The 24,164-nt window shown below is 32.0% G+C and overlaps 3 protein-coding genes across 3 annotated transcripts; 2 read left to right on the forward strand and 1 right to left on the reverse strand.

The window, feature by feature from the left end:
* Positions 1–1,232: 1,232 nt before the first annotated feature.
* On the forward strand, positions 1,233–2,161 carry LOC142239265 (uncharacterized). Its single transcript, XM_075311045.1, has 4 exons — positions 1,233–1,500; positions 1,590–1,678; positions 1,748–1,871; positions 1,937–2,161. The coding sequence occupies exons 1-4, from the start codon at positions 1,311–1,313 to the stop codon at positions 2,092–2,094; spliced, it is 561 nt and encodes a 186-aa protein (XP_075167160.1). The 5' UTR covers positions 1,233–1,310; the 3' UTR covers positions 2,095–2,161.
* A 1,527-nt stretch (positions 2,162–3,688) lies between these two features.
* Positions 3,689–23,278, reverse strand: LOC142239267 (uncharacterized). Its single transcript, XM_075311049.1, has 2 exons — positions 23,150–23,278; positions 3,689–5,403 (listed from the first exon to the last, which is right to left on the reverse strand). The coding sequence occupies exon 2, from the start codon at positions 5,241–5,243 to the stop codon at positions 4,476–4,478; it is 768 nt and encodes a 255-aa protein (XP_075167164.1). The 5' UTR covers positions 5,244–5,403; positions 23,150–23,278; the 3' UTR covers positions 3,689–4,475.
* Positions 23,254–24,142, forward strand: LOC142239268 (uncharacterized). Its single transcript, XM_075311050.1, has 4 exons — positions 23,254–23,437; positions 23,516–23,604; positions 23,676–23,799; positions 23,865–24,142. The coding sequence occupies exons 1-4, from the start codon at positions 23,254–23,256 to the stop codon at positions 24,017–24,019; spliced, it is 552 nt and encodes a 183-aa protein (XP_075167165.1). The 3' UTR covers positions 24,020–24,142.
* The last annotated feature ends 22 nt before the right edge of the window (positions 24,143–24,164 follow it).

A 24,164-nucleotide genomic window follows, 5' to 3' on the forward strand; every position in this document is an offset into this window, starting at 1 on the left:
GGCAACTCTCTTTGTCGTCTCAGCGGCTTCCGGTTTTCGATTTCCCCCCGATCCAGACTTCCTGGCTGTTGACAAACGTTCCCCAAACACTTTAATTACATTTGTAACGGTTGATTTGGCAACTTTTAGCGATTTTGCCAGCTTTGCGTGCGAGTAGCTTTGATTTTCGCGATGCGCGAGCAAAATTATGATACGCTGCTCTTCTTGCTTGGACGGCATTTTGACAACTGAAGAGTAAATTCCAAAATCAAAATAGGAGCAACATTCTACACACACACACCTTCAAAATGATGAGTGTTGAGGTTTTTTAAATGCAAAATTGAAAGAAATACGTCAAGTTTATATTGACCAAATTTTGACCGTATCACCCTTTAGAAATAATATTTTGACAAAATTTTCTATAGAAATAAAATTTTGACAAAATTTTCTATAGAAATAAAATTTTGACAAAATTTTTTGGAAATAAAATTTTCGTTTTAGAATAAAAAAATGTCTATAGAAATAAAATTATACAAAATAAAATTTTTTAAGATTCTTTTTCCTAGAAAATAATACCTTATACAGTGTTATCGATTGTTTATATTTTGATCCCATATGAAATACATGACAATACTGTATTGTTGGCATGTAAACAAAATTTTTGACAGAGATGTATACTGGGCATAATGGCCAAAAAGCCACAATGTAATAACCCTGGAATATATGAGAAAATTCCTTGCGAACTCATCAGTTTTGCGTTTTCCTGGTAGGTTTGCGAGGTCGTGCTCGCTTATTAGGTGAATACTAAACCGCTCAGCCGTCTAGTTGAGAGATGTGAGTACACATGGGAGATATATGTAAACAATCAATTAACAATAGCAAAAGTACGAATGCTTTTCGTATGGGTAGAGGATATTTCGTTAGACATACACACCGGCTTTAAGCCAGGGAATCCCATATGAAATCCATGATAATGCTGTATTGTAGGCATGCAAACAGAGATGTATGCCGACCTTTATCTAAAATTTCGTTTGGCAGAAAAGAAACAATTCTTTGGGTGTACCTAATATTAAAAATTATATAGAATTGACCTATTTGCGTGTGCATATATAAAAATATGTTGATGCAAAAAATATGTGCACTATTTTCGGTGTCAATTTTGGGGCTAAACAAAATTGATAAGCATGTTGAATATGTTTTGACGATTATCTAATTTTCAAATTTTAATCTTACCAAGAACAGAAGCCATTAGGTGCCGGGTCACAATAACATCTTAATGGAATATTTTCATTTCGAAACCTTTGCTTGATTGATTCGGAAGTATTGTAGTCATGGCTTGTCCAAAATGGTCTTTACTGATAGCCGGAGTTATCATAGTCGTTTATTTAGTCTCCATTTCCTTCACTCTGAAGGGTTTGTTTGCTCGTTATCATTATAGCAATGGATCGTATGATATTTTTGACAATAAATCTGGAGAGATGACGGTCGATTCCTATCATGTGAAATATAAACCTTTTACACGTAAGAATACACTTTGAAATTAAATTGAAATGAGAATATTTGTGTTTTATCATTTTTCTTTTTTTTCAATTTATTTTCACTTCTTCAAGGTGACGAAATAGCCGAATACACATTTGAATTAGGTGTGGATATTAGTAGCCTTATTGCTGCAGTTTTTATGTTTGTGGGTGTTAAAAAGGTAAATTAAAATTGCAGTTTCTCTATTTAAAAAGAATTTTCGTTATAATATTTATTTTCATCTCGCTAGGGTCTTCATAAATTTATTGCTCCTTGGCTCATTATTTCCTTGATAGATGTCCTGGGCCAGGTTGTTATCATGTTTTTTGAAAAGGCATCCAAATTGGAAACTAATACCTATTTTGCATTAATTTGTAAGTTTGTTTTTTCTTGTTTGCCCTTTGGAATGTTTATATGATATAAGATATTTTTCTTACAGTGTTCATTACTGCCATGTGGTACCCCATATATAGACAATATAAACTGATTCGTTATCCAAAATCGATAATTTCAGCCAATGCACCCAATACTGAAATTTGCTATACCACCACTACAGCATACTCTCATCAAACTGCTACTGCTCCTGTAGAGGTTTGATTGAAAAACTCACATATTGTTCAGACACGTTAATAAAAAATAAAGGAATTTCATCTAGCTTGAAAAATCCCATTGTGTTATGTCTTTTACTGGTATGTTTCCGTGGTCACGCAAGCTTATTAGGTGAATATTTAACTGCTCAACTATCTCGTTGGGAGATGTGCGTATGTATGGGAGTAAAATGTAAACAATCGATAATCGGTAGCAGAAATACTATGTTTTTCCTATGGGTAGAGGAAATTTCATTGTTGTTGTATCAGTTTTTAATGTAGTTTCATCAATTGATGCGGCTGCTCTTGCCTGATCTTAGTTGGACTAAACCTACTCTGGTCTGTCGTGGGAGGTCTCGCTCTTTCTCTCTCTCTCTCTCTTGCGGTGCTATGGGCGGTTGTCGAGCTCCTAGAACAGGATTAACATTGGAGCTTCTCGCCGCTTCAGCTACAGTATCCCCATGAATCCTGTTCAGACCTGTCTGGTATGCTGCCTGATCTAGAGGCTCTCTTTTGTATGGTTCGATCTCGCGTTCTAGAAGGTGAAGGTCAACCCTTACGTTCCTGGGTGTTGGTGGCCTATTCACAAGATGGTGTTTTGGGTAGCAACTTCGATAGCAACCCAAGAGGTTCTGCTTAGACAACATGTAATTGTGTCAACGCACTGGGACGATCTTGGTACTCCTGGGGTGTACTGCGGAGACATCCCGTCGCAGTTCTAAGGGCCCGCGTGTCGCTTGTTTGAGGTGTCCACACTGACGCTGCATAGTTTTCCACTGACCAGCCAATTGCCTTATATATAGTCAATAAGGTTTCTTTGTCCGCACCCTAAGTGCTGCCGGAAATCGACCTTGTTTCTACCGCTGCGCTTATCACAAATTGCAGTGGCATAGGCAGACGACTTAAAAAGGCTGTCGAATGTGACCACGAGAATCTTGGGGTAATTTGTGGTCAGAATTATCTCATCATCGACTCTGACATTCAACTGCCTGTGTACTACCGCCATCCATGCAGTGAATAGTGTGGCTGAGGATTTGGTGGGAGATATCCTCGTTTCAAGCAGTGAAATAACTGGTAAGATCCAGCGAGTTAGACGTTCAATCGATCGCATATGTCATCAACAATGGGACCGGATGTCATGATTGCATAATCATCCGCATATGATACAATCTCGTCGCCGAAGGGGTGGAATAGAGGACATGTAGAGGCAGCGACGATGATGCGGTTGTAAAGACAACCACGGGCGGCAGCGACGGTGCTGCGATGATTAGTCGCTTGTAAAAACAACCTAATTACCGGGGAACGAGTGTTAGAAAAGGGGAGAGTTACAACTCGCACACTTCATTAGCAGCGTAACTAGCAATATTTTGGTCACTGCGTTAGAACACTATGATCCAAAACTAGTTCTACCTGTTGGCCGACTACTGGCGAACTGACTTCTCCTGTGCAAGTGCTCGCCTTTTATACGGTCACTCACACACCCGCGATGCCAACTTAATGGTGGTACTTGTGTTGCTAATGCGTCCTACATTATAGTCGATGCAACTCTACATCGTTAAGAGTCAGTACTTTCCGTTACCTTCTCCCATTCAAATTCAGCCAACTCCATATTTTCCTTCAACCATTTATTTCCGCACAAAACAATCCATTTCATAAACAAATAAAATCAAGGAACATAACATTAAACCAAAAAATAAACATAAAATTCATTAAATATGTGGACAAAAACGAGGTTTGTGACTTTTGTGACTATCATTACTTCTCCTCCTTCTGGGCACTTCCCATTCACCTCAGTTATCTCCTGTATAACTGTAGAGTAGGGATCACATCAGATTACTGATCTCCGGCATTATTTTTGTTACTCCACCTTTGCTTATGAGAATGCGGTATCTTCTTCCCTCGACTTCGACAATCGTTCTCAACTGGTTAACACGTTTCCAATACAAGCGAACTTGTTCCACCGCCATTTGGATATTAGGCGGGATCACCTCGATTGCCTGGCCCCATCTGGGTACCACTCGTGATATCTCCTCGGCAGGTTCGGCTGACATGGTTACTGGGGCTGGGATCGGTGGTGAGTCGAGTCGCCGACTTCTCAGAGAGGTGTTCTCGCAGGTGTAAAAGTTCGAGGTAGATGCTGGTCACTTGCTTATGCCCGGGGACGACTCCATCTGGGTTTTAATTGCCGCTGGTGTTGATGCGGAGCGGGTTTAATAGATGCACCGCTTGATGATGAACTCGACGAAGCTGACGAAGTGCTGATGGTGCTTGAACTTGAGACAGAAGAAATTGGACTTGACGATGTCGAAGTTGATGAGGGTGACGACAACGAATTAATGGCGCTGAGCGGCGATCGCAGTGACCTGGCGACTGCCGTGCGGGGTGGGTTCTTCAGGATATCCCAGGTTGTTCATTTTCTATGCCATCGGTCTCTTCACCCCGTGACATGGTTACGATCGGCACTTCCACGGGTGGTCGCTCGCTTCGCTCAGGGGACAGCTCTGAAACCGTCACCCAACTCCTATCGGACTCTGGAGAATGCCACGCTATTGCCGGCTTATTCAGGTGGCCTATTCTCGGCGTCTTCTCTTGCTCGATTTGTGCCGGTGGTTTCTTAGCCATATAATTCTCCTTTTTAACAAGCATTTTTACCGAGATGTTCCATTCGTAACAGTTGTGTTCCTCAGTCTCGTACGTCATAGCAGTCCATGCGCACCATTTCTGTTTTGGCCGGCGCGGTGGTGTCGGTAGGGACTCCTCATATTCAAAGGCATGGGCTGCTGAACATGGTGACGAGCTGGTGGAAGAAGCTGTGGTGTGACTACCTCCATTCTCCTGTTGAAACCCTGATGACATCTGGGGTTGGGTCATCATCGGTGACCGCACATCGTCTTCTTGCCCATACAAATTTTCCCGAAAATAATAGTCGTCATCTTCATTTTCGGTGGTTATCTCACTCGCTTCCGAACGGGGTATTGTAGCGACATCATCTTCAGAGGGTTCGTTATGTATTTTCTGATGTATACCTGGCACAGATTCTCCTATCGCTTGTTGGAGCGATATCCCCTCCATGGCTTCTTCATCGCTGGAATCCGTGCTTAAGATGATGATCTCAGGATCGACGCTGGGTACTTCCTGTCTTACGCGGTTCGGACTCATTGTAGGGGTTTCTCGCCGTAGCCGATACAACGTGATTCACATTGGCTGACTGGCTCGTCGCATATTCTCTAAAAATTTCCTTTTGCTGGCCTCAAATTTCTTATTCGTGGGACTATCCGATTGTTCCGGTTTATTCGATCTTCTACTGGTAACGTTTTCTCTACAAAAAATAGAAAAGATATAAACAGATTAAAAGAGGGTCCGATGAATATATGTGTATCAGAAGAGAATAATCAAAATAGGTTAGAATAGTGCCAATTCAGGCTTTAAGTTCACTCAAATGACTGGTACGATATTCCGACGTGTCGATATTTCTTAGTTTCACAATAACCGGTGACACGAAAACGTATACTTCAAATGGACCACCATATTTCGGTGCCAACTTCGCCGCAAATTTTTGAATAGTGGATGAAGCCGTACTAAGACTCTGTCTCCAATTTTTGGCTTCCAGGATCTCTGCCGCAGGTTATATTATCTTTTCTGTTCTTGGGACGCTTTGTCTAAATTTCGTCACACTTTCAAAAAAATTTCCTTCAACTCACGTGCTCGCTGTGCTGGTGGGAGTGAACTTGCTCCAGTTTCTTGTGTCACGACGTCATATAATGCCCGCAATAATCGGGTAATGCCAACATTATTTCGGGCAGTGACTCATCCCACTTTTGTTGATGTTGTTCGGACAGTATATTTTCAATTTGTGGCAAATCGGATAAAAACTAAAATTTCTAGAAACCCTAGGAGTTAAATCGAGAGTTTGGTGTAATGGGGGCTATACCAAAACATGGAAGGATACAAAAATACGGATTCTAGAAGCCCAAGAAGTAAATCTGGAGATCGGTCTATATGGGGGCTATATCGAAACATGGTCCGATAATCACCATTTTCGGCACATCTCTTTATTTTCCTACAATACCTTTACATTTCCAATTTGAGGCAAATTGGATAAAAACTACGGATTCTAGAAGCCCAAGAAGTAAAATCGGGAGATCGCTTTATATGGGGGCTATATCAAAATAGGGTCCGATACTCACCATTTTCGGCACATCTCATTATTTTCCTAGAATACCTCTAGATTTCCAATTTCAGGCAAATTGGGTAAAAAATACGGATTCTAAAAGCCCAAGAAGTGAAATCGGGAGATTGGTCTATATGGGGGCTATATCAAAACATGGACCGATACTCACCATTTTCGGCACACGTCTTTAAGGTCCTAGAATACTTCTAGATTTCCGGTTTGAGGCAAATTGGGTAAAAATTACGGATTCTAGAAGACCAAGAAGTAAACTCGGGAGATCGGTCTATACGGTGGCTATATCAAAACATGGACCGGTACTCACCATTTTCGGCACATGTCCTTAGGGTCCTAGAGGACCTTTAGGTTTCAAATTTCAGGTAAATTGGATTAAAACTACGGATTCTAGAAGCCCAAGAAGTAAAATCGGGAGGTCGGTCTATATAGGGGGGCTATATCAAAACATGGACCGGTACTCACCATTTTCGGCACACGTCTTTAGGGTTCTAGAGGACCTTTATGTTTCAAATTTCAGGTAAATTGGAACTACGCATTCTAGAAGCCTAAGAAGTAAAATCGTGAGATCGGTCTATATGGGGCTATATCAAAACATGGACCGATACACCTTATTTTCGGCACACCTCCTTATGGTCCTAGAATACCTCTAGATTTCCAATTTCAGGCAAATCGGATAGAAAATACACTTTCTAGACGCCCAAGAAGAAAAATCGCGAAATCGGTCCATATGGGGGCTATACCAAAACATGGACCGATATGCACCATTTCGGTACACTTTTTGATGGTCCTAAAATACCTCTAGATTTCCAATTACAGGCAAATTGGATAAAATCTACAGTTTTTATAAGCCCAAGCCCCCAAATCGGGAGGTCGGTTTATATGGGGACTATATCAAAACTTGGACCGCTATAGCCCATCTTCGAACTTGACCTGCCTGCAAACAAAAGACGAATCTGTGTCAAATTTCAGGACGATAAAGGGTGATACGGTCAAAATTTGGTCAAGGGAAAACGCGTGTAAATCGGTGAAATCGTTTATTTAAAAAATCAAATTAAATTTCTTTTTCAAGTTCAATTAGTATAAAATTCAGGAAAAATATTCAGTTAGGCTTTCGCTTTTCCAAATCCGAATTGCCGGGCCTCACGCTTGACACCTGCCATCAGATTTTGTACAGCCACCTTGTCCACCTTCCTCGCCGCAGAAAGCCAGTTTGCCTTGAACTGCTGCTCGTCCTTAGCAGTTTTTTTGGTCTTCTTTAGGTTCCGCTTGACAATAGCCCAGTATTTCTCAATTGGGCGGAGCTCTGGCGTGTTGGGAGGGTCCTTGGGAACCAGTTGCACGTTGTTGGCGGCGTACCACTCCATGGCCTTTTTACCGTAATGGCAAGATACCAAATCCGGCCAAAACAGTACGGAACAACCGTGTTTCTTCAGGAAAGGCAGCAGACGTTTATTCAAACAATCTTTCACGTAAATTTCTTGGTTGACAATCCCGGAAGCTATGAAAATGCTGCTTTTCAAGCCACAGGTACAGATGGCTTGCCAAACCAGATATTTCTTTGATTTGGCAATTTTTAGCGATTTTGCCAGCTTTGCGTGCGAGTAGCTCGGATTTTCGCGATGCGCGAGCAAAATTTTGATACGCTACCCTTATTGCTTGGACGGCATTTTGACAACTGAAGAGTAATTCCAAAATCAAAATAGGAGCAACATTCTACACACACACCTTCAAAATGAGGGGTGTTCAGGTTTATTAAATGCAAAATTGAAAGAAATACGTCAAGTTTATATTGACCAAATTTTGGCCGTATCACCCTTTAGCTCCATTAGCTCCAGACAGACGGACATGCTTATATCGTCTTAGAATTTCTCCCTGATCAAGAATATATATACTATATATAGTCGGAATTCGATATTTCGATGTGTTACAAACGGAATGACAAACTTATTATACCCCCTCACTATTCTATGGTGGTCGGTATAAATAGAATAGAATTGTATGCATGTGCAATATATAAAATTATGTTATGGAATAGATACTCGTATATATGCACAATTCTCTGTGTCATTTTCGAGGCCAAAAAAATGATAAGCATGTCGTAAATTATTTCAAGATCAAATTTTCAAATTTTACCAAGGACAGAATCCATTAGATTCTTGCTTCAAATAAAACGTATTGAAGAAATATATTCATTTCGAAACCGTTGCTTGCTTGATTCGGAAGTACCGTATAACCATGGCTTGTCCAAAATGGTCTTTATTCATAGCCGGACTGTTGATTGTCTTTTATTCACGTGGCATTTTCTATACACTGGAGAGTTGGGATGAAGTATTTGAATCCGATGATGAATCGCCTGCTACATCTAACAAGAAATCTGAGGAGAATACCGATGTCGATACCGATGATGGACCTTTAAAACATTTTATACGTAAGAATACACTTCGATAATAAATTGAAATAAAAATATTTTGTGTTTATCGATTTTTTTCTGACAAATTATTTTTGATTTTTTCAAGGTGACGAAATGGTCCAATACACATTTTATTTAGTTACGTATATCGGTTGCCTTATTGCCACAGTGTGTATGTGTGTGGGTCTAATAAAGGTAAATTAACACTCTTACACCCAGAAAAGGAATATGATCATCGGAAGGAAACATATTTCAAGTGAATAATAATATCTTTGGATGGGGAATACGGAAATTTTTTTTCTTTATGGCGATTGTATTCCGTCTGTAGGGAATATGATCACCTGAAACTTATTTCAAGAGAATAATAATATTTTTGGATGGGGAATTTTTTTTTGTTTTGTCCCAAAAAATATTGTTTTGCCGTTGATAAGATAGTTACATGTTCCCCATCCAAAAGTATGCTCTCCGGTGATCGTATTCCCTTTCTCTAAGTGTAATTTCTCAATTTTTAAAGAATTTTCAATATAAACATTTTCTTTATTATATAGGGTCGTCATAAATTCATTGCCCCTTGGCTCATCATTTCCATGATAGATCTCATTGGCGAGACTGTTATCATGTATTACGAATCCAAATTGGATACTGCTGCCTATATTGGTATAGGTAAGTTTTTGCCCTATGGATAGTGTACATGATGTAGTAATTCTATTCCTTTTTTTACAGTGGCCGTTGCTCTAATCTGGTACACCATCTATAGACAGTATAAATTGATTCGTTATACAAAACGGATCAATTCTACAAATGCACCTAATACCGAAATGTGCTATATCCCTACTACAGCATATGTTCATCAAACCACTCCCGCACCAGTTGTGGTCTAATTGGAAAAGACAAAAATTGGTCAGACACGTTAATAAAAATAAAAATAAAAAAAAAATAAAAATAAAACTGAAAAATACCTTATTGTCCTTTGGCTTGTTTTATTCAATATAAATTTTTTTAATTTAGTAACCAATTTGCGTAATGTTTAGGACACTTTTCCTAAACAAAAATAAAAATTTAATTAGAAATAAAATTTTGCGAAAAATTTCTATAGAAATAAAATTTTGACATAATTTTGTATGGAAATACAGTTTTTACAAAATTTTCTATGGTAATAAAAATTTTATAAAATTTTCTAGAAATAAAATTTTGACAAAATTTTCTATAGAAATAAAATTTTGACAAAATTTTCTATAGAAATAACATTTTGACAAAATTTTCTACAGAAATAAAATTTTGACAAAAATTTTCTATAGAAAAAAAATTTTGACAAAATTTTCTATAGAAATAAAATTTTGAGAAAATTTTCTATAGAAATAAAGTTTTGACAAAATTTTCTATAGAAATAAAATTTTGACAAAATTTTCTATAGAAATAAAATTATGACAAAATTTCCTATAGAAATAAAATTATGACAAAATTTCCTATAGAAATAAAATTATGGCAATATTTCCTATAGAAATAAAATTATGACAAAATTTCCTGTAGAAATAAAATTATGACAAAATTTCCTGTAGAAATAAAATTATGACAAAATTTTCTATGGAAATAAAATTTTGACAAAATTTTCTATGGAAATAAAATTTTGACAAAATTTTCTATTGAAATAAAATTTTGAGAAAATTTTCTATAGAAATAAAATTTTGACAAATTTTTCCATAGAAATAAAATTTTGACAAAATTTTCTATAGAAATAAAATTTTGACAAAATTTTCTATAGAAATAAAATTTTGACAAAATTTTCTATAGAAATAAAATTTTGACAAAATTTTCTATAGAAATAAAATTTTGACAAAATTTTCTGTAGAAATAAAATTTTGACAAAATTTTCTATAGAAATAAAATTTTGACAAAATTTTCTATAGAAATAAAATTTTGACAAAATTTTCTATAGAAATAAAATTTTGACAAAATTTTCTATAGAAATAAAATTTTGACAAAATTTTCTTTAGAAATAAAATTTTGACAAAATTTTCTATAGAAATAAATTTATGACAAAATTTCCTAAAGAAATAAAATTATGACAAAATTTCCTAAAGAAATAAAATTATGACAAAATTTCCTATAGAAATAAAATTTTGACAAAATTTTCTATAGAAATAAAATTTTGATAATATTTTCTATAGAAATAAAATATTGACAAATTTCTCTATAGAAACAACAATTTTTGACAAAATTTTCTATAGAAATAACATTTTAACAAAATTTTCTATAGAAAAAACATTTTTGACAAAATTTCCTGTAGAAATAAAATTATGACAAAATTTTCTATAGAAATAAAATTTTGACAAAATTTTCTATAGAAATATAATTTTGACAAAATTTTCTATAGAAATAAAATTTTGACAAAATTTTCTATAGAAATGAAATTTTGACAAAATTTTCTATAGAAATAAAATTTTGACAAAATTTTCTATAGAAATGAAATTTTGAAAAAATTTTCTATAGAAATGACATTTTGACAAAATTTTATATAGAAATAAAATTTTGAGAAAATTTTCTATAGAAATGACATTTTGACAAAATTTTCTATAGAAATAAAATTTTGAGAAAATTTTCTATAGAAATAGTTTTGACAAAATTTTCTATAGAAATAAAATTTTGACAAAATTTTCTATAGAAATGAAATTTTGACAAATTTTTCTATAGAAATACAGTTTTGACAAAATTTCCTATATAAATAAAATTTTGACAAAATTTTCTATGGAAATAAAATTTTGACAAAATTTTCTATAGAAATAACATTTTGACAAAATTTTCTATAGAAATAAAATTTTGACAAATTTTTCTATAGAAATACCGTTTTGACAAAATTTCCTATATAAATAAAACTTCGACAAAATTTTCTATGGAAATAACATTTTGACAAAATTTTCTATAGAAATAACATTTTGACAAAATTTTCTATAGAAATAAAATTTTGACACAAATTTCTATGGAAATAAAATTTTGACAAAATTTTCTATAGAAATGAAATTTTGACAAAAATTTCTATAGAAATAAAATTTTGACAAATTTTTCTATAGAAATAACAATTTGACAAAATTTTCTATAGAAATAAAACTTTGACAAAATTTTCTATAGAAATGAAATTTTGACAAAAATTTCTATAGAAATAAAATTTTGACAAATTTTTCTATAGAAATAAAATTTTGACAAAATTTTCTATAGGAATAAAGTTTTGACAAAATTTGCTATAGCAATAAAATTATGACAAAATTTCCTATAGAAATAAATATTGTGACAAAATTTTCTATAGAAATAAAATTTTGACAAAATTTTCTATAGAAATAAAATTTTGACAAAATTTTCTATAGAAATAAAATTTTGACAAAATTTTCTATAGAAATAAAATTTTGACAAAATTTTCAATAGAAATATAATTTTGAAAAATTTTCTATAGAAATGAAATTGTGACAAAATTTTCTATAGAAATAAAATTTTGACAAATTTGGAAATAAAATTTTTGTTTTAGAATAAAAAAAAATCTATAGAAATAAAATTATGCAAAATAAGATTTTTTAAGATACTTTTTTCTAGAAAATAATACCTTATACAGTGTTATCGATTGTTTATATTTTGATCCCATATGAAATACATGACAATACTGTCTTGTTGGCATGTAAACAAAATTTTCGACAGAGATGCATACCGGGCATAATTGCCAAAAAGCCACATTGTAGTTCCCCTGGAATATATGAGATAGTTCCTAAACTTTCACGAATTCATCCGTTTTGCGTTTTCCTGGTAGGTTTGCGAGGTCATGCTCGCTTATTAGGTGAATACTAAACCGCTCAGCCGTCTAGTTGAGAGATGTGAGTACACATGGGAGATATATGTAAACAATCAATTAACAATAGCAAACGTACGAATGCTTTTCGTATGGGTAGAGGATATTTCGTTAGACATACACACCGGCTTTAAGCCAGGGAATCCCATATGAAATCCATGATCCTGCTGTATTGTAGGCATGCAAACAGAGATGTATACCGACCTTTATCTAAAATTTCGTTTGGCAGAAAAGAAACAATTCTTTAGGTGTACCTAATATTAAAAATTATATAGAATTGACCTATTTGCGTGTGCATATATAAAAATATCTTGATGCAAAAAATATGTGCACTATTTTCGGTGTCAAGTTTGGGACTAAACAAAATTGATAAGCCTGTTGAAAATGTTTTGACGATTATCTCAAATTTTCAAAGTTTAATCTTACCAAGAACAGAAGCCATTAGGTGCCGGGTCACAATAACATCTTAATGGAATATTTTCATTTTGAAACCTTTGCTTGATTGATTCGGAAGTATTGTAGTCATGGCTTGTCCAAAATGGTCTTTACTGATAGCCGGAGTTATTATAGTCGTTTATTTAGTCTTCATTTCCTTCATTCTGATGGGTTTGTTTGCTCGATATCATTATAGCAATGGATCGTATGCTATTTATGACAAGAAATCTGGAGAAATGACGGTAGATCATGTGAAATATAAACCTTTTACACGTAAGAATACACTTTGAAATTAAATTGAAATGAGAATATTTGTGTTTTATCATTTTTCTTTTTTTTTTCAATTTATTTTCACTTCTTCAAGGTGACGAAATAGCCGAATACACAATTGAATTAGGTGTGTATATTGGTAGCCTTATTGCTGCAGTTTTTATGTTTGTAGGTGTTAAAAAGGTAAATTCAAATTGCAAGTTTCTCAATTTAAAAAGAATTTTCGTTATAAAATTTATTTTCATCTCCCTAGGGTCTTCATAAATTCATTGCTCCTTGGCTCGTTATTGCCTTGATAGATGTCCTTGGCCACGTTATTACGACGTTTTTTGAAAAGGCATCCAAATTGGAAACTAATACCTACTTTGCTTTAATTTGTAAGTTTTTTTATTTTTGTCCTATGGAAAGTTTATATGATATAGATATTTAATTTCGATTTTTTTACAGTGTTCATTACTGCCATGTGGTACCCCATCTATAGACAATATAAACGGCTACGTTATCCAAAATCGATAGTTTCAACCAATGCACCCAATACTGAATTTTGCTATACCACCACTACAGCATACTCTCATCAAACTGCTACTGCTCCTGTAGAGGTGTGATAAAAAAAAATCGCAAATAATGTTCAGATACATTAATAAAAAATAAAGGAATTTCATCTAGCTTGAAAAATCCCATTTTGTTTTGCATTTTCCCGGTACGTTCCCATGGTCACGCAAGCTTATTAGGTGAATATTGAACTGCTCAACTATCTCGTTGAGAGATGTGTGTAACAGGTTGGCTGATAAGTCCCCGGTCTGAAATATAGATGGCGTCGCTAGTATTAAATGCATATTATTTTTATATAGTACCAACCTTCAAATGATTCGTGTCAAAATTTGACGTCTATAAGTCAATTAGTTTGTGAGATAGGGTGTCTTTTGTGAAACAATTTTTGTTATTGTGAAAAAAAATGGAAAAAAGGAATTTCGTGTTTTGATAAAAAAAAACTCAAGGGTAAAAACACGGTGGAAGCAAAAACTTGGCTTGATAATGAGTTTCCGAACTCTGTCCCAGGGAAATCAACAATAATTGATTGGTATGCAGAATTCAAGCGTGGTGAAATGAGCATGGAGGACGGTGAACGCAGTGGACGCCCGAAAGAGGTGGTTACCGACGAAAACATCAAAAAAAATCTACAAAATGATTATGAATGACCGTAAAATGAAGTTGATCGAGATAGCAGATGCCTTAAAGATATCAAAGGAACGTGTTGGTCATATCATTCATCAATATTTGGATATGCGGAAGCTCTATGCAAAATGGGTGCCGCGCGAGCTCACATTTGACCAAAAACAACAACGTGTTGATGATTCTGAGCGGGGTTTGCAGCTGTTAACTCGTAATACACCCGAGTTTTTCCGTCGATATGTGACAATGGATGAAACATGGCTCCATCACCACACTCCTGAGTCCAATCGACAGTCGGTTGAGTGGACAGCGACCGGTGAACCGTCTCCGAAGCGTGGAAAGACTCAAAAGTCCGCTGGCAAAGTAATGACCTCTGTTTTTTGGGATGCGCATGGAATAATTTGCATCGATTATCTTGAGAAGGGAAAAACCATCAACAGTGACTATTATATGACGTTATTGGAGCGTTTGAAGGTCGAAATCGCGGCAAAACGGCCCCATATGAAGAAGAAACAAGTATATACAGCCGTAAGTTCGGCCAGGCCGAAGCTTATGTACCCTCCACCTTGGATTGCGTAGAAACTTCTACTGAAGACTGTCATCCACAATCGAATTACTTGGGTTGCTTGGGAGTGTTACTTGCCGATGGCAAGGTATCTTAAAACTTCCTAACACCGTAATATATACCACATAGTCCATACGTGATATATATTAAACTAAAAAAGGCCGATTAATAAATACGTATATAATTAAGTTTAAAGTTTCTATAGAAATAAAATTTTGACATTTTCTATAGAAGTAAAATTTGGAAAAAATTTTCTAGAGAAATAAAATGTGGAAAAAATTTTCTATATAAATAAAACTTTGACAAAATTTTCTTTAGAAATAAAATTTTGACAAAATTTTCTATAGAAATAAAATTTTGACAAAATTTTCTATAGAAATAACATTTTGACAATGTTTTCTATAAAAATACAATTTTGGTAGATTATTTTTGGCTCGAGTGGCAACCATGAATATAAACCGATATGGACCAAGTTTTGTATGATTGGGGATCGGCTATATATAACTATAGACCGATATGGACCAATTTTGGCATGGATATTAAAGGCCTTATACTAACACCACGTTGCAAATTTCAACCGGATCGGATGAATTTTGCTCCTCCAAGAGGCTCCGGAGATCAAATCTGGGGAACGGTTTATATGGGGGCTATATATAATTATGGACCCATATGGACCAATTCTTGCGTGTTTGTTAGAGACCACATTCTAACACCATGTTCCAAATTTCAACCTGATCGGATGAATTGTGCTCCTCCAAGAGGCTCCGGAGGACAAATCTGGGAATCGATTTATATGGGGGCTATATATAATTATGGACCGATATGGACCAATTTTTTCATGGTCATTGGAGAACATATACCAACACCATGTACCAAATTTCAGCCGGATCGGATGAAATTTGGTTTCTTAGAGGCTCCGCAAGCCAAATCGGGGGATCGGTTTATATGGGGGCTATATATAATTATGGACCGATGTGGACCAATTTTTGCATGGTCATTAGAGAACATATACCAATACCATGTACCAAATTTCAGCCGGATCGGATGATATTTGCTTCTCTTAGAGGCTCCGCAAGCCAAGTCGAGGGATGGGTTTATATGGGGGCTATATATAATTATGGACCTATGTGGACCAATTCTTGCATGGTTGTTAGAGACCATATACTAACACCATGTACCAAATTTCAGCCGGATCGGATGAAATTTGGTTCTCTTAGTGGCTCCGCAAGCCAAATCGGGGGATCGGTTTATATGGGGGCTATATGTAATTATGGACCGATATGGACCAATTTTTGCATGGTTGTTAGAGACCATATACTAACACCATGTACCAAATTTCAAACGGATCGGATGAAATTTGCTTCTCTTGGAGGCTCCGCAAGCCAAATCGGGGGATCGGTTCATATGGGGGCTATATATAATTATGGACCAATTATTGCATGGTCATTAGAGAACTTATACCAACACCATGTACCAAATTTCATCCGGATAGGATGAAATTTGCTTCTCTTAGAGGCTCCGCAAGCCAAATCAGGGGATCGGTTTATATGGAGGCTATATATAATTATGGACCGATGTGGACCAATTTTTGCATGGTTGTTAGAGACCATATACTAACACCATGTACCAAATTTCAGCCGGATCGGATGAAATTTGGTTCTCTTAGTGGCTCCGCAAGCCAAATCGAGGGATCGGTTTATATGGGGGCTATATGTAATTATGGACCGATATGGACCAAGCCGGATCGGATGAAATTTGCTTCTCGTAGAGCAATCGCAAGCCCAATTTGGGGGTCCGTTTATATGGGGGTTATACGTAAAAGTGGACCGATATGGACCAATTTTTGTATGGTTGTTAGAGACCATATACTAACACCATGTACCAAATTTCAGCCGGATCGGATGAAATTTGCTTCTCTTAGAGGGTCTGCAAGCCAAATTTGGGGTCCGTTTATATGGGGGGCTATACGTAAAAGTGGACCGATATGGCCCATTCGCAATACCATCCGACCTACATCAATAACAACTACTTGTGCCAAGTTTCAAGTCGATAGCTTGTTTCGTTCGGAAGTTAGCGTGATTTCAACAGACGGACGGACGGACATGCTCAGATCGACTCAGAATATATATACTTTATACCCAGAATATATATACTTTATGGGGTCTAAGAGCAATATTTCGATGTGTTACAAACGGAATGACAAAGTTAATATACCGCCCATCCTATGGTGGAGGGTATAAAAAGTGTTGTTCCACCAAGACAACGCAACGTGCCACAAGTCATTGAGAACGATGGCAAAAATTCATGAATTGGGCTTCGAATTTCTTCCCCACCCACCGTATTCTCCAGATCTGGCCCCCAGCGAATTTTTCCTGGCTGCAATGAAGAGGTGATCGCCGAAACTGAGGCCTATTTTGAGGCAAAACCGAAGGAGTACTACCAAAATTGTATCAAAAAATTGGAAAAATTGTATCGCTCTTGAAGGGAACTATGTTGAATAATAAAAACGAATTTTGACAAAAAAATGTGTTTTTCTTTGTTAGACCGGGGACTTATCAGCCAACCTGTTATTTTAGTCTTATATGAAGTACATTAAGACACTGTATTCTTGGTATGCAAACGAAATTTTCGCCCGAGATGTATACCGGGCTTTAATTACAATTTATCGGAGAAAATCAAAAATACTTTGGGCGTAGCTAAAACTTATAAAAAATACATATATAGAATTGACTTATATGCACATGCAATATACGAGTATAAAAGTATGTTAATGGACACAAATATATATGCACGATTCTCATGTGTCAATTTCGAGGCTAAAAAATTGATAAGCATGTCCAAAAATTATATGACGATTATTTAATTTTCAAATTTTGCCAAGGACGGAATCCATTAGATTCTTGCTTCAAATAAAACGTATTGAAGAAATATATTCATTTCGAAACCGTTGCTTGCTTGATTCGGAAGTACCGTATAACCATGGCTTGTCCAAAATGGTCTTTATTCATTGCCGGACTTTTGATTGTCGGTTATTCATGTGCCATTTTCTATACTCTGGAGAGCTGGGATGAAGTATTCGAATCCGATGATGAATCGCCTGATCCATCTGACAAGAAATCTGAGGAGAATACCGATGTCGATACCGATGATGCACCTTTAAAACATTTTATACGTAAGAATACACTTAGATAATAAATTGAAATGAAAATATTTTGTGTTTATCGATTTTTTTTTCTGACAAATCATTTTTGATTTCTTCAAGGTGACGAAATAGTCCAATACACATTTCTGTTAGTTACATATATTGGTTGCCTTATTGCCTCAGTGTTTATGTTTGTGGGTCTAATAAAGGTAAATTACAACACGGAGGTAGGAAATATGATCACCTGAAACATATTTCAAGAGCATATTAATATTTTTGGATGGGGAATACGGACATTTTTTTGTCCCAAAAAATATTGTTTTCTCGTTGATAAGATGGTAACATAATCCCCGTCCAAAATTAACTTTATGCTCTCCGGTGTTTGTATTCCTTCTCTAAGTGTAATTTCTCAATTTAAAAAAAAATTTCAATATAAACATTTTCTTTATCCTCTTTATATAGGGTCGTCATAAATTTATTGCCCCTTGGCTCATCATTTGCTTGATAGATCTCATTGGCGAGTCCGTTATCATGTATTATGAATCCAAATTAGAAACTGCTGCCTATATGGGCATGATATGTAAGTTTTTGCCCTATCGATAGTGTACATTATGTAGCAATTTTATTCCTTTTTTTTACAGTGGCCCTTGCTATAATCTGGTACCCCATCTATAGACAGTATAAATTGATTCGTTATCAAAAACGGATCAATTCCACAAATGCACCTAATACCCAAATGTGCTATATCCCTACTACAGAATACGTTCATCGAACCACTCCTGCACCAGTTGTGGTCTAATTGGAAAAGACAAAAATTGGTCAGACACGTTAATAAAACTAAAGGAATTTTATTTCCACTGAAAACAATATTTATGCCCTTTGGCTTGTTTTATTTAATATAAATTTTAGGACAACCAAAATTTATGTAATATTAAGGACAATTTTCCTTAAAAAAATAAATTATAAATAAAATTTAGACGAAATTTGAGAAAATTTTCTATAGAAATAAAATTTTGACAAAAAACTATATAGAAATAAAATTTTGACAAAATTTTCTATAGAAGTAAAATTTTGACAAAATTTTCTATAGAAATAAAGTTTTGACAAAATTTTCTATAGAAATAAAATTTTGACAAAATTTTCTATAGAAATAAAATTTTGACAAAATTTTCTATAGAAATAAAATTTTGACAAAATTTTCTATAGAAATAAAATTTTGACAAAATTTTCTATAGAAATAAAATTTTGACAAAATTTTCTATAGAAATAAAATTTTGACAAAATTTTCTATAGAAATAAAATTTTGACAAAATTTTCTATAGAAATAAAATTTTGACAAAATTTTCTATAGAAATAAAATTTTGACAAAATTTTCTATAGAAATAAAATTTTGACAAAATTTTCTATAGAAATAAAATTTTGACAAAATTTTCTATAGAAATAAAATTTTGACAAAAATTTCTATAGAAATAAATTTTTCACAAAATTTTCTATAGAAATAAAATTTTGACAAAATTTTCTATAGAAAAAAATGTTGACAAAATTTTCTATAGAAATAAAATTTTGACAAAATTTTCTATAGAAATAAAATTTTGACAAAATTTTCTATAGAAATAAAATTTTGACAAAATTTTCTATAGAAATAAAATTTTGACAAAATTTTCTATAGAAATAAAATTTTGACAAAATTTTCTATAGAAATAAAATTTTGACAAAATTTTCTATAGAAATAAAATTTTGACAAAATTTTCTATAGAAATAAAATTTTGACAAAATTTTCTATAGAAATAAAATTTTGACAAAATTTTCTATAGAAATAAAATTTTGACAAAATTTTCTATAGAAATAACATTTTGACAAAATTTTCTATATGTTAGAAAAAAATTCTATAGAAAAAAATTTTCAATAGAAATAAAATTTTCTATAGAAATAAAATTTTGACAAAATTTTCTATAGAAACAAAATTGTGACAAAATTTTCTATAGAAATAAAATTTTGAAAAAATTTTCTATAGAAATAACATTTTGACAAAATTTTCTATATGTTAGAAAAAAAATTCTATAGAAAAAAAATTTTCAATAGAAATAAAATTTTCTATAGAAATAAAATTTTGACAAAATTTTCTATAGAAATAAAATTTTGACAAAACTTTCTATAGAAATAAAATTTTGACAAAATTTTCTATAGAAATAACATTTTCTATAGAAATAAAATTTTTACAAAATTTTCTATAGAAATAACATTTTTACAAAATTTTCTATAGAAATAACATTTTGACAAAATTTTCAATAGAAATAAAATTTTGACAAAATTTTCTATAGAAATAAAATTTTGACAAAACTTTCTATAGAAATAAATTTATGACAAAAGTTTCTATAGAAATAAAATTTTGACAAAATTTTCTATACAAATAAAATTTTGACAAAATTTTCTATAGAAATAAAATTTTGACAAAATCTTCTATAGAAATAAAATTTTGACAAAATTTTCTATAGAAATAAAATTTTGACAAAATTTTCTATAGAAATAAATTTTTGACAAAATTTTCTATAGAAATAAAATTTTGACAAAATTTTCTATAGAAATAAAATTTTGACAAAATTTTCTATAGAAATAAATTTTTGACAAAAATTTTCTATAGAAATAAAATTTTGAAAAAATGTTCTATAGAAATAAAATTTTGACAAAATTTTCTATAGAAATAAAATTTTGACAAAATTTTCTATAGAAATAAAATTTTGACAAAATTTTCTATAGAAATAAAATTTTGACAAAATTTTCTATAGAAATTAAATTTTTGACAAAATTTTCTATAGAAAAAAAATTTGAAACAAATTACAATAGAAATAACATTTTGACAAAATTTTCTACAGAAATAATATTTTGGCAAAATTTCCTATAGAAATAAAATTTTAACAAAATTTTCTATAGAAACAAAATTTTGTAGAGGAATAAAATTTTGCAAAAATTTTCTATAGAAATAAAATTTTGCAAAATTTTTCTATAGAAATAAAATTTTAAAAAATTTTCTAAAGAAATATAATTTTGAAAAAATAGTCTACAGAAATAAACTTTTTAATGGAAATAAAATTTTGCGAAAATTGTGTATAGAAAACGAATTTGACAAAATCTTCTATAGAAATAGAATTAAAAAAAATCTATAGAAATAAAATTTTGAACAAATTTTCTATAGAAATACAATTTTTAAAAAAATCTTTTATGGAAATGAAATTTTGCGAAAATTGTCTATAAAATTTTGATAAAATTTTCTATGAAAATAAAATTTTGGTAAAATTTTCTATAGAAATAAAATTTTGACAAAATTTTTTTATAGAAATAAAATTTTGACAAAATTTTCTATAGAAATAAAATTTTGACAAAATAATTTTTTTACAAAATATTCTATAGATTTAAAATTATGACAAAACATTCTATAGAAAAAAAATTACAAAATTTTCTATAGAAATAAAATTTTGACAAAATTTTCTATAGAAATAAAATTTTGACAAAATTTTCTATAGAAATAAAATTTTGACAAAATTTTCTATAGAAATAAAATTTTGCACAAATTTTCTATAGAAATAAAATTTTAAAAAATGTTCTAGAGAAATAAAATTTTGACAAAATTTTCTATAGAAATAAAATTTTGACAAAATTTTCTATAGAAACAATACTTTGAAACAAATTACTATAGAAATAAAATTTTGACAAAATTTTCTACAGAAATAATATTTTGACAAAATTTCCTATAGAAATAAAATTTTGACAAAATTTTCCATAGAAACAAAATTTTGTAGAGGAATAAAATTTTGCAACAATTTTCTATAGAAACAAAATTTTGCAAAAATTTTCTACAGAAATAAAATTTTAAAAAATGTTCTAAAGAAATAAAATTTTGAAAAAATAGTCTACAGAAATAAAATTTTTAATGGAAATAAAATTTTGCGAAAATTGTGTATAGAAAAAGAATTTGATAAAATCTTCTATAGAAATAGAATTTAAAAAAATCTATAGAAATAAAATTTTGAAAAAATTTTCTATAGAAATAAAATTTTTAAAAAATCTTTTATGGAAATGAAATTTTGCGAAAATTGGCTATAAAATTTTGATAAAATTTTCTATGAAAATGAAATTTTGGTAAAATTTTCTATAGAAATAAAATTTTGACAAATTTTTTTTATAGAAATAAAATTTTGACAAAATTTTCTATAGAAATAAAATTTTGACAAAATAATTTTTTTACAAAATATTCTATAGATTTAAAATTATGACAAAACTATCTATAGAAAAAAAATTGACAAAATTATCTATAGAAAAAAAAATTTTGACAAAATTTTCTATAGAAATAAAATTTTGACAAAATTTTCTATAGAAATGAAATTTTGACAAAATTTTCTATAGAAATAAAATGTCGACAAAATTTTCTATAGGAATAAAATTTTGACAAAATTGTCCATAGAAATAAAATTTTGAAAAAAAGTCTATAGAATAAAATTGACGAAATTTTCTATAGAAATAAAATTTTGACAAAATTTTCTATAGAAATAAAATTTCGACAAAATTTTCTATAGAAATAAAATTTTGACAACATTTTCTATAGAAATAAAATTTTGACAAAATTTTCTATAGAAATAAAATTTTGACAAAATTTTCTATAGAAATAAAATTTCGACAAAATTTTCTATAGAAATAAAATTTAGACTATATAAAAAAATTTTTACAAAAACTATAGCTATTGAATTTTGAAAAAAAAATCTATAGACATAGAATTTTGACAAAATTTTCAATATATTTAAAAATTTTATAGGGATAGGAATACACCCAACGGACTTTAGCTAGAATATCAGAGTAACGAAAACATTTTTGGGTGTGGCAAATTCTCAAAGATATATAGAATTAACCTAGTTGGATGTGCATATATAAAAGTATGTTAATAAATATAAATATATATAACATATGCACGATTCTCAGTGTCAATTTCGGGGCCAAAATAATGATAAGCATGTCTGAAAATTGTTTTACGATTATCAAATTTTCAAATTTTAATCTTACCAACACCACAAAATCCATTAGGTTCTTGCATAAATAAGAAACATATTATTGGATTTTTTTCATTTCGTAACAATTAGTTGTTCGATTTGGATTATACCGTAGCCATGGCTTCTCCGAAGTGGTCTTTATTCGTAGCCGGACTTTTCATTTTCATTTCGTCATGCTCCGTTCTCTATACCTTGGGTGGTTTATTTGGCCTATATGATTACGACGATGATGATACATCTGACGAGAAATCTGAGGAGAAAGTGGGCGATACCGATAATGAACAATTAAAACAGTTTACACGTAAGAATACACTTAGAAAATAAATTCTAATATTTGTGTTTTATGATTTAATTTCAATTTTGATTTGATTTCTTCAAGGTGAAGAAATAGCTGAATACACATTTGAATTACTTTCGAATATTGCTATCCTAATTGCTGCAGTGTTTATGTATGTGGGTCTAAAGAAGGTAAATCGATACTCTTAATTGTTCAATTTACAAAAAATGTAATAATGTAATAAATGTCTTTATCTCCCTAGCGTCTTTATAAATTCATTGCTCCTTGGCTCATCATTTCCTTGTCAGGTGTCGTTGGTGAGACTGTTATCATGTATTTTGAAAATGACTCCAAATTGGAAACTAGTATCTATTTTGTTTTGATTCGTAAGTTTTTCTCCCACTATAGAACTATGGTATATGATATAATAATTTTATTTCCTTTTTTACAGTGTTCATTACTGTCTTGTGGTATCCCATCTATAAACAATATAAACTAATTCGTTATCCAAAATCGATAGTTTCAACCAACGCACCCAATACCGAAATGTGCTATACCGCTACAGCATACTCTCACCAAACTGCTACTGCACCAGTAGAGGTTTAATTGGAAAAGGCAAATATGGTTCTGACACTTTAATAGAGGATTTTATCTCTGGTGAAAAAAATTTATTCGAATACTAAGGACACATTTCTTTTAAATAAAAAAAAACTAAATATCGATCACAATCTTCGCTTTAATTTTTTTTTTG

Source organism: Haematobia irritans, chromosome 5, assembly GCF_050003625.1.
Source record: "Haematobia irritans isolate KBUSLIRL chromosome 5, ASM5000362v1, whole genome shotgun sequence".
Lineage (NCBI taxonomy): Eukaryota > Metazoa > Arthropoda > Insecta > Diptera > Muscidae > Haematobia > Haematobia irritans.

Excerpts from the sequence above, each read along its gene's own strand:
- LOC142239265 (XM_075311045.1), top strand. The coding sequence starts at position 1,311 with ATGGCTTGTCCAAAATGGTCTTTACTGATAGCCGGAGTTATCATAGTC. Across the intron at positions 1,501-1,589 it reads GAAATATAAACCTTTTACAC|GTGACGAAATAGCCGAATAC; the intron begins GTAAGAATACAC and ends CACTTCTTCAAG. Across the intron at positions 1,679-1,747 it reads TGTTTGTGGGTGTTAAAAAG|GGTCTTCATAAATTTATTGC; the intron begins GTAAATTAAAAT and ends TCATCTCGCTAG.
- LOC142239267 (XM_075311049.1), bottom strand. The coding sequence starts at position 5,243 with ATGAGTCCGAACCGCGTAAGACAGGAAGTACCCAGCGTCGATCCTGAG.
- LOC142239268 (XM_075311050.1), top strand. The coding sequence starts at position 23,254 with ATGGCTTCTCCGAAGTGGTCTTTATTCGTAGCCGGACTTTTCATTTTC. Across the intron at positions 23,605-23,675 it reads TGTATGTGGGTCTAAAGAAG|CGTCTTTATAAATTCATTGC; the intron begins GTAAATCGATAC and ends TTATCTCCCTAG. Across the intron at positions 23,800-23,864 it reads TATCTATTTTGTTTTGATTC|TGTTCATTACTGTCTTGTGG; the intron begins GTAAGTTTTTCT and ends CCTTTTTTACAG.